The sequence below is a fragment of the Cimex lectularius genome, unplaced genomic scaffold (assembly GCF_000648675.2).
Source record: "Cimex lectularius strain Harlan isolate CLEC.00 unplaced genomic scaffold, Clec_2.1 scaffold78, whole genome shotgun sequence".
NCBI classification, from domain to species: domain Eukaryota; kingdom Metazoa; phylum Arthropoda; class Insecta; order Hemiptera; family Cimicidae; genus Cimex; species Cimex lectularius.
The window spans coordinates 1443572-1460169 of NW_019392658.1; the positions used below are offsets into that span (position 1 = coordinate 1443572).

Sequence of the window (16598 nt, forward strand, 5' to 3'; positions counted from 1 at the left end):
ATCAGTCCAGAACATCCTTTATTTTACAAATTTTGTTTCATAAATAACTGACTTATGTACAAACATGTAACAAATATAATTGACAAAAACTAATTTTCCAATGCTGTACACTTTTCACTTAAATCTTAAATATTTACAGAATTTTAATTTACAAGTAATAATTACATCAAGCAGCAGAGGCCCGACAGTTCGACACCTTTATTAACCGGAGGTAGTTCAGTTAATTTGGCTTTGTGTATTTTAGGCTTCACACAAGCCGGAAATAGTTCACCTGGTGGTAGAGGCTGACTGCTTTCTTTTACATTAAATTCAGTAACAGTGTTGGTGGGCAATTGAATACGATCGCTATCCCGCAATTTTTTTGATTTTGTCAACGATGATGTTATATTGATGTTGATTTTCTTGGGTTGGACCAAAGGAGGCGCTTCATCCAATTCGACATTACCATCGATCGAAGATATTATTGTAGTATGATGCGACGTTATTGCAGGTTCGGGAAGAATGACTTCTTTTTCTTTTTTAATAACGATATTGGTGAAGTCAGTTTCTAAACCATCATCGCTGTTATTCAGTTTTTCGCTATCGTCAATGATCATGGGTTTTTTCTCTTCGGTGTTGTCTTTAACATCGTCATCATCTTCATCCAAGATTTCGAATGATTCTATCGTCGGTTCAATGACTTCTATTTGCAATATGTCATCATCACTATCTGAATCGGCATGTGGAGTTTTTTCACCTGTAAAATAATTTTTGTGTTGAAGAAAAAATAAACAGTAACAAAAAAATAATTCTAGCAACAGAGTTGAAAGTAATTCAACATTAAACATTATTGGTGCATTGTTAAAAAAAAAAAATTTATATATATAAAGTTTATAATAATCTAATTACATATCAGGCATGATTGCAATTGCCAAGGCTCAAATACAAAAAATGTGTTTATATTCAACAATTAACACACCAAGTGCGCAACACAAACTGTAAAATCAGGTTGGTAAATTATTCTATTTGAGGCATAAAATAAATAAGAAAAATCCAGAAGAAAATAGCCATTTAGGTTCAAAATAATTTATTTTTTTAATTTTGTGCTACCTTGAACTTCTTCAGGAGCAGGTGGTTCAGGAGTAGATTTGGTTTCTTCCTTTTCGGTTTCTTCTACGATTCCCTTTCCACTTTCCTTAGGAGATTTTTCGTCTTCAATGCTGATGACAGTACTTTCAGTCACAGAATCATCAACAATTTCAATGGTCTCATTCTCGTCTTGAAGGAAGTAGCTACTCTCTTGAAACTGGGTATCTTCCTTGAGTAGGTTATCCTGAAAAATTGAAACGGCAAAAATAATTTCTTTGGATGAATCCGTTAAAACAAAAAATTTTTTAAAATAAATTACAAATTATTACTGATATACATTCAGTTACTTCTAATCTAGGAATCTGAATCAAATTTCTCTGATATACTATCAGTAAAATCTAACTTAAGACTGCCAACTATTGGGTTGTCCGGAAAATAATGCAGGATTTTAAGTTTTCATTAAAAAAAATCTATATAAAATATTCTGTTTACGTTTACAGGATTACTCATTTGTATGAATGTCAACACTTATTAATCCTCTTCCAAATGATATTGTTTGTTTACCTCTGTAGCATTCCGCTACTTGGAAATAATTCAGTCATCCTTATAATGTCAAAGCGAGAATTTCGTACGATTTTCTTTTACGAGTTTAAACTCGGCCGAAGCGGAGCCCAAACGGCTAGAAACATTAACCAAGTCTGGGGCGAGGGTTGTGTTAATGAGTGCACTGTGCAAAGGTGGTTTAAAAAATTTCGGGAGGGAGATTTCAGCCTTGAAGATGAAGAAGGTCGTGGAAGGCCTTCCTCTCTTAATGATGATGTTCTGCGATCAGTGGTGGAAGAAAACCCCAAAACAACTGTTCGAGAACTTGCAGAGCAACTCAAAGTCAGTAAAACGACCGTCGCTGACCACCTCAAGGCGATTGGAAAAGTGAAAAAACTCGAAAATTGGGTTCCACACTCATTAAACGATCGCCAAAAAAATCAGCGCTTTGATGTTTGTGCATCACTTCTTTGTCGAAACAAAAATGACCCATTTCTGGCCAGAATTGTTACATGTGACGAAAAGTGGATTCTCTACGATAACACTAGACGTTCTGGACAGTGGCTCGACAAAGGAGAAGCTCCAATACATTTTCCAAAGCCCCCAACTCATCAAAAAAAGGTAATGGTTACGGTATGGTGGGCTTCATTTGGTTTAATACACTACAGCTTCTTAAATCCTGGCGAAACCATCAATGCTGAATCATACTGTAACCAAATTAATACCATGCATCAGAAATTGGCAGTAATGAAGCCCTCTTTGGTCAATCGGAAAGGGCCCATTTTGTTGCATGACAACGCTCGACCACATGTGTCACGTGTAACGTCACAAAAATTATTGGAGCTTGGCTATGAAACTTTACCTCACCCACCCTACTCTCCTCCGGACCTCTCGCCTACTGACTACCATTTTTTTAGACACCTGGACCACTACTTACAACACATAATATTCAAAAATCAAACAGAACTGGAAAATGCATTTATTGACTTTATCAATTCTAAAAATTCTGAATTCTACTCAGACGGAATTAATAAGTTACCAACACGTTGGGAGAAATGTATTGAGAGTATGGGAAATTATTTTGATTAAAGAACATTGCTTTAAAGTAACTAGTTTCTTTTTTTTTGTTTAATACCAAAATCCTGCATTATTTTCCGGACAACCCAATAGTTAACTAAAAATGATTACTAAATCTTTAGGATGGGAGAGAGTACCAATTACAATTCTAGAAACAATGTTATGGTCGAGGTTGGTACATCAATTTTCATAGATGAACGGTGATGTTCACGTTCTTCATCTTTTCCATCAGCAACGACAAGCCGCTCAACCAGTGAGGTCGTCCAGAAGTGCGTGTCTGTAGGTTAACCTTGTTCCTGTAGAATAGTTTGCTTTCTTCTGTATCTAAGAGGAACAACCCTTTCAATTTATGCCTTTGCCCAGGCCACTTGAATTTCTGTTTCAACAGTGACAGCTTTCTTCTCTCAGTTTATTGGTTGATCCCTAGAATTCACTGGAGTAAATTGGTGGCTGTATTGATGTCAGCAATCTGGCAATGTTCCATGTTTTCATAGAAAAACAAGTTCTCGCCGCAAGGTGTTGCTTGATAAACCTCCTCCTCGTCAGAGCAAAGGAAAACTCCATTGGTTTCAGGGCACGGCCTTTTCAGTGGTTGAATAATTGAATTGTGCCTTGACTTTTTGTGGGAAGATGGGATCGAAAGTAGAGAGTACAGGCCATAATCTGTTTGTTGTGTTACAGGTAGTGGTAAACAGTATACTATTTCTTTGTTATATTTACATTTAGTACTACCAATTGATTCAAGTTTTAGTATAGTCTCTAATTTCGCCACAAATGGAAATCCATTTGGATAATATTTTAATAATCTGTTAAGTTCATTAAATAAATCTTTAGGTTTGATTATACTCAGATGTAGTGTCCCTATATTACAGAATTCTCTATATGCCTTAGTATATCAGAGATTAATTCGAATAATAAAATAAGCTGGTTTAATATTTATATATTTTCTAGTTTTAATACATAAATTTCCTTCATAAAAAGGACGAACCAAGATAATGGAGAATTGTTTAAGAGATAGCCACATTTTTTTTGCCTCTAGTGTATGATTACGAGAGGTCAAACACGACTGAACGTGAACTCAGTTATGAATGGACTAGTCTGGTTCAATTATGAGGCTCCAAAACGTTCTTACCAGCATTTTAAAAATTGTTGTCACTGAAGAAGATTTGGAAGATGCTGAATGATACTATCATGGTTTGTTACTTGATTCGGAGAGGGAAAACACTCCCTTTTGCTGATGCTGACCCGACACTTGACAATGACCCTGATGTTCCCCGGAAGAACCCAAGCCTTGTTGAATCTGTTGTGTCCTACATGCAATAAGTTTTTCAACACTAATATCAGTCTGTAATGTTATGTGAAAGGAACAGTCCAATCAGTTGGTACAGCAGACTAAAAAAATGAAGTCCACTTCAGACCCAAAGTTCCCAAATCCTGAAGTAGGAGACACAGTTAAGTTAGAAGTTCCAGATGTGGACTGTTAGAAAAAGCTGAAGCTCATAACATTTTGCTTGGTGTAATGGAAAACACACACAACAATTTCTTCAAAATTGGGACTAAAGACAGGTTTACGCCAGATCATAACTAACTGTTTGCAATGAATGATTCCTGAATGCCAGTAAAATCCCTTCAACACAGTCATCAGTTCGATGCGTAGCTACAACCCAAGTTCTTTGGGACAGTCAAGGGTTTTTCTGTGCAAATGTAACACAAATGGGGCTCAAAAATCATAAATTCTAGAGTTTGCAATAAATTATATACACTTTAACAAACAGCACTCACTCTAAGGTAAAGGGTATAGAAAAGTTAGAATTATACACTTTAACTAAAATCACTCGTTTTTATAAACAACCAATATCTTCTTTAGTGTATTATTTCTAATCTTATGGAACTCCATATTAATATGATGACATTAAAATAATAACTGGATATTATACATAGTAACTCATTTATACACTTTAATGGTAGCTTATATTTTTTTGTAAAATAAAAGGGAAATTTTTTTTACCTGATAATCTTTGTAGCACATGGGGTGATACAATTTTTCTTCCATTCTAACTGCCATTCTTAAATGCCACTCTTCTTTTTCTTCGTTGTAGAATACTTCAAAACGATCCTGGCAAATACAGCAGGAGGCATTGTCTTCGTCTTTCTCAATAACAACACTCGGTTCTTCTTCAATCATTTCGTCACCTTCCACTGTCTTTTTCTCTTGCATTTCAAACCAACTTTGAGCTATTGTAAAGAAAAGAGTTAATGTTTTACAGTATATATAATGTGTGTGTGTGTGTGTGTGTGTGTGTGTTATTTAAGAAAAATACCTCGTTCTTCTAGGTCTTCGATCTCTTGGTATTGAATCCAATCCGAAACGTCATAATTCCATTTTCGTGACTGTGCGATTCTGGCAGAATCCCTGTCCCTTCTATTTTGACGGAAATGCCAGTCCAAATGTTGACTATATTTGACAGTCTCCTCGGGTGAAAACCTCACACCACATGAACTGCATTGTATTCCTGAGTAAAGCCTGGTAACTAATGCAGGTTGTTTCCTGAAAAGAAAAAAGTTTTATTGTACGAATAAGTTTATAAATTAAGTACATTCTTAAATATTTTGTTACACTTACACTTTCAGAGTCTCCGGTTGTGAAAAATCTACCATCTTTAAAGTTGATAAATCTTCAGAAGATTCTTTTTCTTTTTCCTTATTCACAGCCGGGACGATGCCTACTGCTACTAACTTCTTTAAAAGCTCACTTACATTAATCATATCTGAAATTTAAAGAAAAAGGAAATGATTTTAGTTTAATAAAACATTGTCACATAGAGAACAAATTAACAAAATTAATATAAAAAATTGGTAAAAATATATTACCTGGTACTGTGCTTGTTGTAACAGTACTTGTGGTTGTAGTAACATCTGTAGTTATTGTACTAGCTGTGCTACTTTCTGTGGTAAGTTCAGCGGAGTAGCTTTGCCCAACTGAAGGAGGCGTGAATGAACCAGGCATTAAACTGGCCAGTAATTCCAAGGGTTGATCATTCCCTATAAAAATATGTCATAAATATAACAATGAAAAAAATAATGAATAAAAAGGTAGAAGAAACATTTTTTAAATTGGGGCTTCATTTCGTCATTTTATGTTTTGTATATTGTGACATATTTTAATCTTTTGGAATTATGTTTATCATACTTTTTCTATGAAACAAAGACCACATTAGGCACAACCAACATTAACAAAGAGCATTGACAATAACACTACTTAAAAAAAAAAGAATATTTTACATTTTGACTTATGAAAAAGATTAATGAAAACCATTGTGACAAAGGGAAGTTTAGAAAATTACTATATTTGCCAAAGATCACAGGGGAATTTTAACAATACTTGGTGGCCACAACGGTTATGGTACCTGACACCTGCAAAGTAAAAGTCCGTTCTTTTTTTAATACATTCTGCTGTTATTAAAAATACTGGCAGAATTCGGCCAACAACGAGGTTGGTGAAGGAGAAAGGTAGAAAGCGAGAGGAATTAGTTGGGCGCCATAGTATTTTTCAGGGAGGGAAAATACTGAAACCAGGAAAAAAGGACAGAAACTAGAAAAGAGAGGAGAGAATGAAATTAACAATGAAAAATCAAAAAATAAAAATAAAGTAACCGACAGGCACTAAGCCTGGTCACTTCCAACTGGCTCACCCGATCACACCCGGGATCACAATCGAAACCAGGGCCAAATCCATTCTCGGGGTTGTCTGGATTAATAGGAAAATAATAATAATAGTAATGAAGCCAGTGTCTCACCTTGGTGTTAATCACTGGACGAAAAGACAAAGAGAAAAACCAATACTCACCCCGCTATTAACATTTCTAAAAACATATCTTTCTGACAATTTATAATTATAAATAAATAGAAAAATATATTATGAACCCCCTAGGGGGCAATGTGGCAAGAGATTTGTCCGTTGTGCACACCTAAACCACAACTGAGTCTGTACACTTTTGAATTGAATTGTAACGATATACGCTTTGTGTAGTTATATTGTTTAGGATCACAAATAACTCAAAGGCCTTTGATTTTTTAACATACCGAGTGAAACTGTAGGCGACTTCTGTGGCTTTACTTCATCGACTTCAGTGTTTACAGAATTTATAGCGCTTGTCTTGTCTATGCCATTTCTGTCAGAATTTTGAGATGCCGTGGAAGAAGTCGTCGGCGGTGACACTGAAGGAGGAGGTGATGGCAGCCGTCCTCCTTCCATGTTGACTATATTAATATACCCCGGTTTGATACCTCTTGGCAATACAGAGAGTCGCAAATAATGTTTCGCCCCTTGAAAATAAATCGGAACCGGTGTCCCACCAAATTCAATCTGAAAAAATACGCATGCATACATTAAAAATTAACAAATATGCGACTAAATGTACAATTTGAATTACCTTGAATGGCACCCCATTGATCACAACTGTTTGTAGAGCTTCAACAAACCTCAAAATATAAGGTACTCGCTCAATTTCAAATCTGAAAATAATTATATATTATAAGCCCTATCAATGTCAATAATATCAATTTTAATTAAAAGTATCAAACTTAAACATATATGATTGTCTTGTAATAAATCAAATCTTCTATAAAATTTAAGGTTTAAAAAAAATGTCAAATAATATTAAAAATGTATCGTATCAACCAATTTCTACCCAAAACTGAACTTCGTTTACTTCTTAACTTTATGCTGTAATAAAAGAACACCAAGAAAGAAGAAATTAAGTTAAAACAAAAATACCTTTGGGGTTTTGCATCCAAGTATATGGGAAACATTTCATTTGCATCGACAATAAGGTTCACTTTGCCTGCAACAAGATCGGTCCTTTTCACATCACTGAATTTTACTTGCGGTGTAGGCCCTGGCATGCAGACGGAATGCATTCTTCCTCCAAACATTATATTCACTGGCGCTCCTCCAAAAATAACTTCATAAAACATCCCATCTATGTACAGCTCTCTTGTAGGTGCACCGAGTCTGATGCTACAAAAACGGACAACAATTGAAATAAGTATTTTTATTTACTCTTTTTCTTTTCTTAATTGTACGGGAAACAAGAGGACAATTATTTAATAATTACTTTACTTAATCATTTTAAAATACACAAAAAACATGTTTCGATTGCAACCAATTTATGTTTATACATTTTTGTACATACTCCTCAAACATAAACTTCCACGTACTATTAATCAAAATTTAAAAATAAATAAATAAAACCATAAAACTGATTCTCATCCCTTTTTTTTCTATCAACATATCTTGGTTTGATAACAACAAAACAAGTTGCAATCCATTGCATGTTTCTGGTTAAATTGGGCTCAATACGGAATTATATATTGGTACAACTAACGGAAAGCGGTAGCTGAATGGCTTGCCACAGTCGTGGGTTCGATTCCCACCGTTGCCCCGGCCCTTTTTTCACATATTCCCCCCCCAAAAAAAAACTCATATGCTTATATTACACATCTCCTTGGCTAAAATGGAAAGGTCATAAATAAATAAAAAATTGGTACTACTTACTTCACTCTTGCACCATCAACGATGAATTCCTTATATGGTGCATTAAATTGTAGAGTAAAAACTTCACGGTCATCAATGACCAGAGTTTTTGACCCAGGTTGAAATGTTATTTCTCTCGGGTCATCCCACGAAAGCATAATAATTGCGGTATCGCCATAAAATCGCACTTCTCTTGGGACGCCTTCATAAATAATATTCTTCATGGTGTCCTTTGCAATTATTTCGAGAACATGCGGGTCCGCACGTGGTAGATGATTTATACCTGTTCCCATTGCTCCTCTCATGTTGCCAAATTGATTTAGGTGGAGTGGTGGTGGTGGCGGTGGTAACGGTGGAACTGTTACCGGTGGAATCGGTCCTCTGTATCTAAACCTAGAATATATTTAAACTATGAATAAAAGCGACAAGATATACACAATGAACAATAAAATAAGGTTTTAATAAAATTTTCCATAACTGACGTTAAGCCAAATCCCAAACCTTTTTTTATGATGTTTTGTGAAAATCACACAAATGCTGCTTCGTGTTTTCTTTTCATGTTCATTTCTTTTTAAAACATAATGTACAATTTTTAAGAATTTGAAATGGGAACTTTTAAATTAATTTAGTTCACTGCTGGCTGATAAAGAAATTAATAGTAGCTGTCTAAAAACCAGATATTTTCATTGTCCGAATTTCTTTACAGCAGAAATTATTTTATTACAAGAAATAAAAAGAATCAGGATTATTAAGTGACAAACAGGAGAAGAAATAACTATAACTGAAATCTATTACTTCACACACTTTCTATTTTTTTTTACCAAAGATACTTTGTTTCTATGGATTTCAATACTTTAATTTAAATTTTAAAAGTATATCAAGCTGTGGTCTCTTTTCTCATCACATAGAATTATAATTACACTATTACCGGCCAAATATTATACATCAGTCTTGAATAAAGCAATGACCTTTTGATATTGTACACCGTTCTTTCTATTTTCACTGTTCAAAAATATAATTATGCCTTTTGTGTTTATCGATGATAGATCGACGTTATCAAGAGTGCAATTATTAAAAGAAAATTTACAAAAATGTGATTTTCAAAATTATTGTGCCATGAGTTTTAATGAATAAACAATAACCAGCTTATTCCTTATAGGAATATTTGTTCTACACAAATCCTAATGCAAACAAACAACATTGAATTTTATCCAGTATAAAAATTGGAATTTTCAAGTATTTTATTACTTATGCCGCTGAAATAAAAATCAGATCTTTGAATTTGCCATGATGACTGGGAAAGTGGAAAAAAAATTGACATATGATTAAACAAGGAAATAGATGTAACCAGAGTATGCTGGCTCATTATCAAACTGCTAAAAACAATTTAAACATGAACAACTCCGCTGTAACAACCGATAGTGTAGAAAAAGTTGAAATTTGATAGGAAAATAAACAAAATAAGAGAATGATGGGTCAAATTTTGTTAAAATCACCATTTTTTTAAAATCACTTCAGGACAACTTGTTTTGAACAATTGTACTAAAATAAATGTCCTCTTTTCAATTACTAAATCCTGTAACATCCTCCCAGCATTTATGTGTGTCATATAAATGTATTGTGTTGTTTTTTCAATAGATAATTACACCAGAATGTCAATTAGTTAGGATGCTCATTGTCAATAGTTAATCTGATGAGCTGTTACATCGTGTTTGGAAAACAGCAACTTTCATATCATATTATTATTAGGTACACATACACATAGGTTTTACTAAAACGTTTTTAAAACAAATTTTATATAACTGAATATTGTATATGAATATTGTTTACATAAAATTGCAGTACAGATGTTTTGCGATTGAGCAAATATTTCACATATTAACGTTTTCAATTTTGAAACTAGATGACATTTAATTTACAAAGCTGTTTACATTCATTTACAGATTGTTATTTATATCAGAGACACACAACTCAGACATTAATAGAAGCAATTTTTTATTTTTTTTTATGTTAATGCAAACCGTTTTTCACATTACTTGTCAACATTTATCATACATTTTGGTGCTTAATAATTAGTAATAGTGATTGTAACAAATTGTGATTTATTTATTATAACATGAGAAAAAAATGTTTAAATTAAAACAATTAAATCTAACACAGAGAGAAATATCAACTGTTTGTGTAGCTCAAAAGGAAGAATGATCATTTTTAGGCTTTTAGACACTATTAATGGAAACTTTATGGAAATAATTATGTATGTTTCTGAAAACTGAAAATTTAAGAAGAGAAACAACTGTATAATTGATTTATTGATACAAAAAAAATAGGACTAACCATGCCATATGAAAATATTTTGTGGATAAATACTTGGTAAAAATTTCCTACTTGTCTTTCATACTTGTCGTTTGCATTTAAGTAATTGATTAATAATATTTTTATGCAAAGTGTGGTTGAGACGAAAAATTAGCTTCACGAGCAGGGCTCAAACCCAAGACATCCCAATTAATATCCAAGTGCTCTACCTGGTGTGCTATCGTCAACTTCGGTCCCTGAGACACCAACTCATCATACTGTCATGATCCAGGGTAGACCGCGACACAAGGAGGAATTCAAAAACCCCTCCAGCCAGAAGGAACTCAGAAAGTGTAAGTGGGGGACAACGTAAGCAGTGAAATATCAAGATAATGCAATTTCGGTAAGAAATTTAAAACAGGCCAAAGAAATAATTTTAATATTGTTTGTTTAATTGGTGAAGGGATTTATTAATATTTTAATTTTTTTAATTAATATATAATTAGATTGTAGATAATTTACAAAATGGAGTTATTATAGCTGAAATGGAGATACACAAATTAGCTACAGGGAGCTTTCAATGAAATACGGACATGAGTTGGTGTCTCGGGGACCGATGTCACACAATAGCTCAAATGGTAAAGCACTACGGTACTAATCCGGAACTAATTTGCACAAAAATAATCAATTACATAAAAATAAACAAACTATGGTTAAGAGGATCAATAAAAACATAAATTTTAATTTAAAAATTCTTAGTTTTGAAGAACAAACTTGATTTTATGAACCAATTCACAAAATTGGGGATTTCAATTATCTTACATTTTATTTAAATTTTATGTTTTAACCACCTTTTCTTTATTAAATGGTTTATATCCTTCCATACGAAAAAAAAAATTGCTACAACAAAATTGTAAATGCTTGTCTAATACTTCATTTACTCTCTCAAATCAATCAAAAAAATGACAAGACTGTAAATTCTTACTTAATATTAGAAAAAAATGTAAATTTCCTGTTGACGCACATTATTTTTGCTAGATATTAAATTTCATGTTAATAAATGTGATCAGGAAAGATTAAAACAAAGAATTTACAAAAGATGAAATCCAAGATTTATTTACATGGATAAATATTTATTACAAAACAATTATATCTTACAATAATATTGACTATTTCCTAAAAGGGTATTAGAATATAATGCCCTAACAATACACAATAAATTCCAGAAATGCACTTATCGACAACATGAATAATTCACTTACTTTTTGTGTGTAATATAAGTAGCATACACTGCAGTGCATTGTATTGTAATCAATTTTAGAGAAATGTATGCTTAAATCACATAATTATAACTTTTCCTGTACTGACATTCAAAGGTTGGAAATAAATAAATATAGTTTTAAAAAAAAGTAAGAAAAGACCAAAGGAACCCTGGCATGATTAAATAATTATGGAATAAGTAATGTATAATACATACGGAGCTTTATTTGGTTCAAAAATTTGCCTGGTTGGATGGGGCCATCTTTTGAAGTCTCCACGAACCGGTGTTGGATGAGGGCGAGATGATTTTTGAAGCCATGGCTTTTGATTTCCACCTCCTCTTGTGGAACTCTGGTTGTCATATCTGTTTCCATACCTTCCTCGATCATTTGGCAAACTAAACATTTATTCATTTATTAATACAAATAATTACTTTCGCTTGTAAGTGGTGAGTAAATTATAATCACCGATTGACTGGCGGATCTGACACGTGTACTTTGGTCCGCTTTCTGCTGTCGGGCTTTTGTTTAGAAGAATCGCCTTGTTCAAATTCATCTCCATTATAAGACGCATCGTCGTATTTACGTTTAAAACCTACATAATTGAAATTTAAACAATGCGTATATTTTATAAAAATATATTATACAACAAATACAATTTATTCTATGAACTTTTACACAGAATATTAGTATCTTTTAAAACATAAACATGCCTGGATTAAAGTAATAAAAGGTAAGTGCTTAGATTAAATGGTACTTATCTTATTATGCAAATTATTGATATAATTATTTGATAATAATTAATATTTCAACATGCATAAACAACACAAATAATAGTAAAAGTTAGCAAACATAGTACATAATCATTTTGGCATGAGGCACACTATTTTTTTTTAATATACATTTTTTGTTATTTTTATTTAAACCATTACTGTTCTATCATTGTGTGCAGAAGGATAGCACATTATCTTTCAAGCTGAAGTCCACGCAACTGTGATTTTTAAATTTAAAAATAATAAGCAATTCAAAATATTGTGCAGAATCCGAGAAAAAAGAACATGGTCAAAAAATGTTCAAATAAAAAGTTTTTGTGCAAACTTTTTGTCGTGTATCATTTCGTTGGTGACACCGACATTGAAACATTTTCGCCATATAGCAGGGTTCCTGGTATATTGGGATAAATGCTTAGACATAATTATGTTCTGAGTAGATTTTTAAATCGAGCATTTTCGGTGTTCGAAATTGCCAATTTTTTTACACCACACAATTCACAAAAGACTAGTTCAATTAAAAAAATAAAAAAAATAAATAAATAAAAAAAAAAGAGCCAAAATTTTCTAATTATTTTATTGAGCACTCCCCATGCTTAAAATTGCAGATCTTTTACACCAAACAATGCCGGAAACAATCTAGTTTAATGTATAAAAACAAAAACAAAACTTTTTAACGTCAAATTTGCTTGGTCACCCCTTAATATACATATTAAATGAACAGCCTGTTTGGTAAAAAAAATCATTGTCAAACTGAACAAATCTGTTTTTTATTAACTTTTTATTTTATTTATAAAAGTGAAAAATAAAAAGTACTGATTTAGGTATGTAGCAAGCCTTGTGCTTTAAATCAATGCTACTTTTACTTACATTAACAGTTCCTACTAACCTGAACTATTTTCTGAATGGTCCATGTATCCAAACGATTCCTTGGGTAATTCATTTTCCTCGACGTCCATGCCAAAATGGTCTTGATTTAATTCGTCTTGCTTTAGAGCTTCTTGAAGCTTACGTTCTTCATTAATTTTAATCACCTGTTATGATTTTATTTTATGACTGATATTGATAAACAGTGAGTGTATACATAGAAAAATGGTATATAAATTACTTACAGCTTTTAACATACTATTGTACTGCGAAAATGTGATATTGCCACTATTTAACTGTTCCTCTGCTTGTTTAATTATCAAGTTGCAATTATCTGATATACACTCTTCTGGTGCTTCTTCTTCAAACTTCTCACTGTCCTTAACTGGAAACACATCATGACAATAATAACATGGCTTATTTGATCAATTATTTTGATTTCAAAACAACACGTGATTTATTTATGTTGAATAAAGTCTGCCAAAATTTATTTTATTTATATAAATGGTATAGAAAGGTGGGAATTAAAGGTAGTAACGAACCTACTGAAGCATTAAAAGCTGTCATATTTCTTGCTTGTTTTATGAATATTTCATCTTGAAAATACTGACCTTTAAGAGTACAGATAAAGTGAAAATTTAAAAACTAGGACTACATAGAGGTTGAAAGCAAGCCGTGCAGATAATTTAGTGGAATTGATTTTAATATGTGCGTGATCTCTCAAAACACCATACCATATCACTTAGCCAAATCTGACCTAGCTCATGGTGCTTGCACTTCACACTCGCGTCCGCTTCGCAGAAAAACATTGAATCAAGGATATGTAACCTAAACCTAACTTAACCTAATGTTTGTCCCCGGGAAATGTAAAATCAATGATGTAAAAATGGTCCCATGAATAAACAAAATAAATGAATTTAAAAAAAGTATCTAGACCAAAAACATTCCACCTTAAAAGGCTAGACTTCCAACATTTTGTTTGGAGATGTTAAAGGAAGTTATCAACAAAATGCTTACATTTCTAGAACTAAAATAAGCAAATATATGCAGGGAAAACAAGAAAATGATTTAAGTACATTTAAAGGAAAACAAATATGCCTACTTCCTTACCTTCATCATTTAAGATAGTTAATAAAGGAAGTTATTCGACTAAGAGTAGAACTGCGGGTTGTATTAACTTATACAATTCAAATAGAAATAACTGCCAGTCTAGGAGAGGAAATTTGTCATAGGCCGTATGAATGAATTACTAATAATAGTTTTACTAATAGAATGTATTATTTTGTTTAATTCAATTAAATTTATATCGATTTCTATGGTTTCCAACAGAGATGCTGATTGATTGATTTTGTTAGAAATCTACCAATCTAATGTCCCCTCTTCACTATGGCAAGTTGGGCCACCGTGTAGAGGGGGATGGCCTGTAATGGTTCATATTGGCAAATGTTGGAAATGGTGTTGGGGAACATTGGCTTTGGGAGTAGTCTCTCTGGACACAACAAAGGAGGCCAAGGAGGCGTGAACAATTGCGCAGTAGATAGGTGTAGTGTCCACACACTGCCAACAGTGGTCAGCCATGGTTAATGTTTTCCGATCAGGTTTCTGTCAATATTACTATTGACAAGCTAAACACAGTGCTGCAGCAGCGATTTCCTCGGTGTCGACATCCATCACGGCACAGGGAAAGTAAGTAACACCATAGGCCATTGAAGCCACGCTGGTTTAATCTTGGGCTGAGGGTTGGCCCAGTGTGTAAAAGGGCCATTAAAACAAGAAACACATAGCACGCACAACTGAAACAGTTGTGAAGGGACAGAAACTATTAATATTGCTAAATATTTAACTTATAAGGAAGATATTTAGAAGAAGACTTTTAATGAAAACATATCCCACTTTCTAGCCCAACAAGAGACTCAGGAATAACCCACCAAAAATAATATTAGGATAAGTTAAAAAAAAATAAAATACAAAAATAAAATAATATAAAAGACCATTTTAAGAGTTCAAATAAATTTATTTTATATTTCAAACAAGTTATTTCAAATCGTGGAATATAGCCCATCATGTACGATGGTCAATTGTCATCTGGAGACCAGCTCCCTGGATGTAGCATTCCTGGATTTCTATTGAAATAAAGTCTTCTATTCCAGGTTTTACGTTTTTGTCAACATGTTAAATGTGTTTCCCCATAAGGAAGTTGGCCATTGCTTGGAAGAGGCTGTAGTCTGAAGAAGTAAGGTCAAGATTGAGAAAGTATCCGCAGTGTACGAATTCCCAGACGAAATGCTTGTTTTCGGTGGCTGTAAATTTTCTTTTCATAATTTTTATTAAAGGAAATTGATCTGAGCATTAAAATAATTCCAACATCATTGTAAGAAAGACTAGAAAAAAATTCAATAAACATTTAGAACACGTGAAAACATTTTTTTTATCTCTCACCCCTGTAGACCCTTCTTAAATATAATACAACCTAATGTCAAATAAAATCTTGTAAAAGATGCCAAGCTGCAAGTTATATTTAAGAGATAATAAGATGTGATATTTACCTAAAAAAGTGTATAATTGATATAATTTTATCAACAATTTTATTAAATTGCCTAAAAAGTATAACGTAACAATATAATAAAATAAAATAAAAAAATGAAATATAAATATAAAATATAAAGAAACTGTAATCGGTTTAAGAGAATTTTTCCATAGTTGTATTAAAAGATGTACATCTGGCCAAGGAATGATCCTTGTTAAATGGTGTAAAAGCTAATTAAATTCCAGGTCAGATATTACAAAATAAAATAAAACAATTTAAAAAAATAGCAGACAGTGAAATCCTGTTTTTACAAGATTGCACTTGCTGAGAAAAAAAGTAACTCAATATTGTACTGACACATGAGTCTCACCAGTCTAATACATTCAATTTTCAACAAGCTATTTCTGTTCAAATTCTTAGTCAAAAAAATTTTGCAGAAGGGTACTATAAGCTATATATTTTGTAAATGAATTTTTACTGTTTCATTATAAACAAATGTGGTCATGTAACAAAATGTACTGCCCTAAAGAAAAAAAGGAGCAAAAAGGAGAGAGAAATTTATTTGATAAAACTATTAACCACCATGCAAATAAAATATGTCAAATAAATTGAACCTAAACAATGGCACTAATGATATATCAGATTTCTTACATAAAAAA

General features: G+C 32.6%; 1 protein-coding gene across 3 annotated transcripts in view; it reads right to left on the reverse strand.

The window, feature by feature from the left end:
- The window catches only part of LOC106663303, a 35653-nt gene continuing 19055 nt past the window's right edge, over positions 1 to 16598 (reverse strand). For all 3 annotated transcript variants that reach the window (XM_014388022.2, XM_014388020.2, XM_014388021.2), the window contains 14 exons: positions 13658 to 13797; positions 13435 to 13579; positions 12244 to 12370; positions 11994 to 12173; positions 8246 to 8617; positions 7466 to 7708; positions 7122 to 7203; positions 6772 to 7054; positions 5560 to 5730; positions 5312 to 5456; positions 5010 to 5236; positions 4697 to 4923; positions 1090 to 1312; positions 1 to 736 (listed from right to left, as the gene is read on the reverse strand). In XM_014388022.2, the coding sequence (XP_014243508.1) occupies positions 162 to 736; positions 1090 to 1312; positions 4697 to 4923; positions 5010 to 5236; positions 5312 to 5456; positions 5560 to 5730; positions 6772 to 7054; positions 7122 to 7203; positions 7466 to 7708; positions 8246 to 8617; positions 11994 to 12173; positions 12244 to 12370; positions 13435 to 13579; positions 13658 to 13797 (3140 nt within the window). In that variant the 3' untranslated portion in view covers positions 1 to 161. The remainder of the gene's footprint in view (positions 737 to 1089; positions 1313 to 4696; positions 4924 to 5009; positions 5237 to 5311; positions 5457 to 5559; positions 5731 to 6771; positions 7055 to 7121; positions 7204 to 7465; positions 7709 to 8245; positions 8618 to 11993; positions 12174 to 12243; positions 12371 to 13434; positions 13580 to 13657; positions 13798 to 16598) is intronic.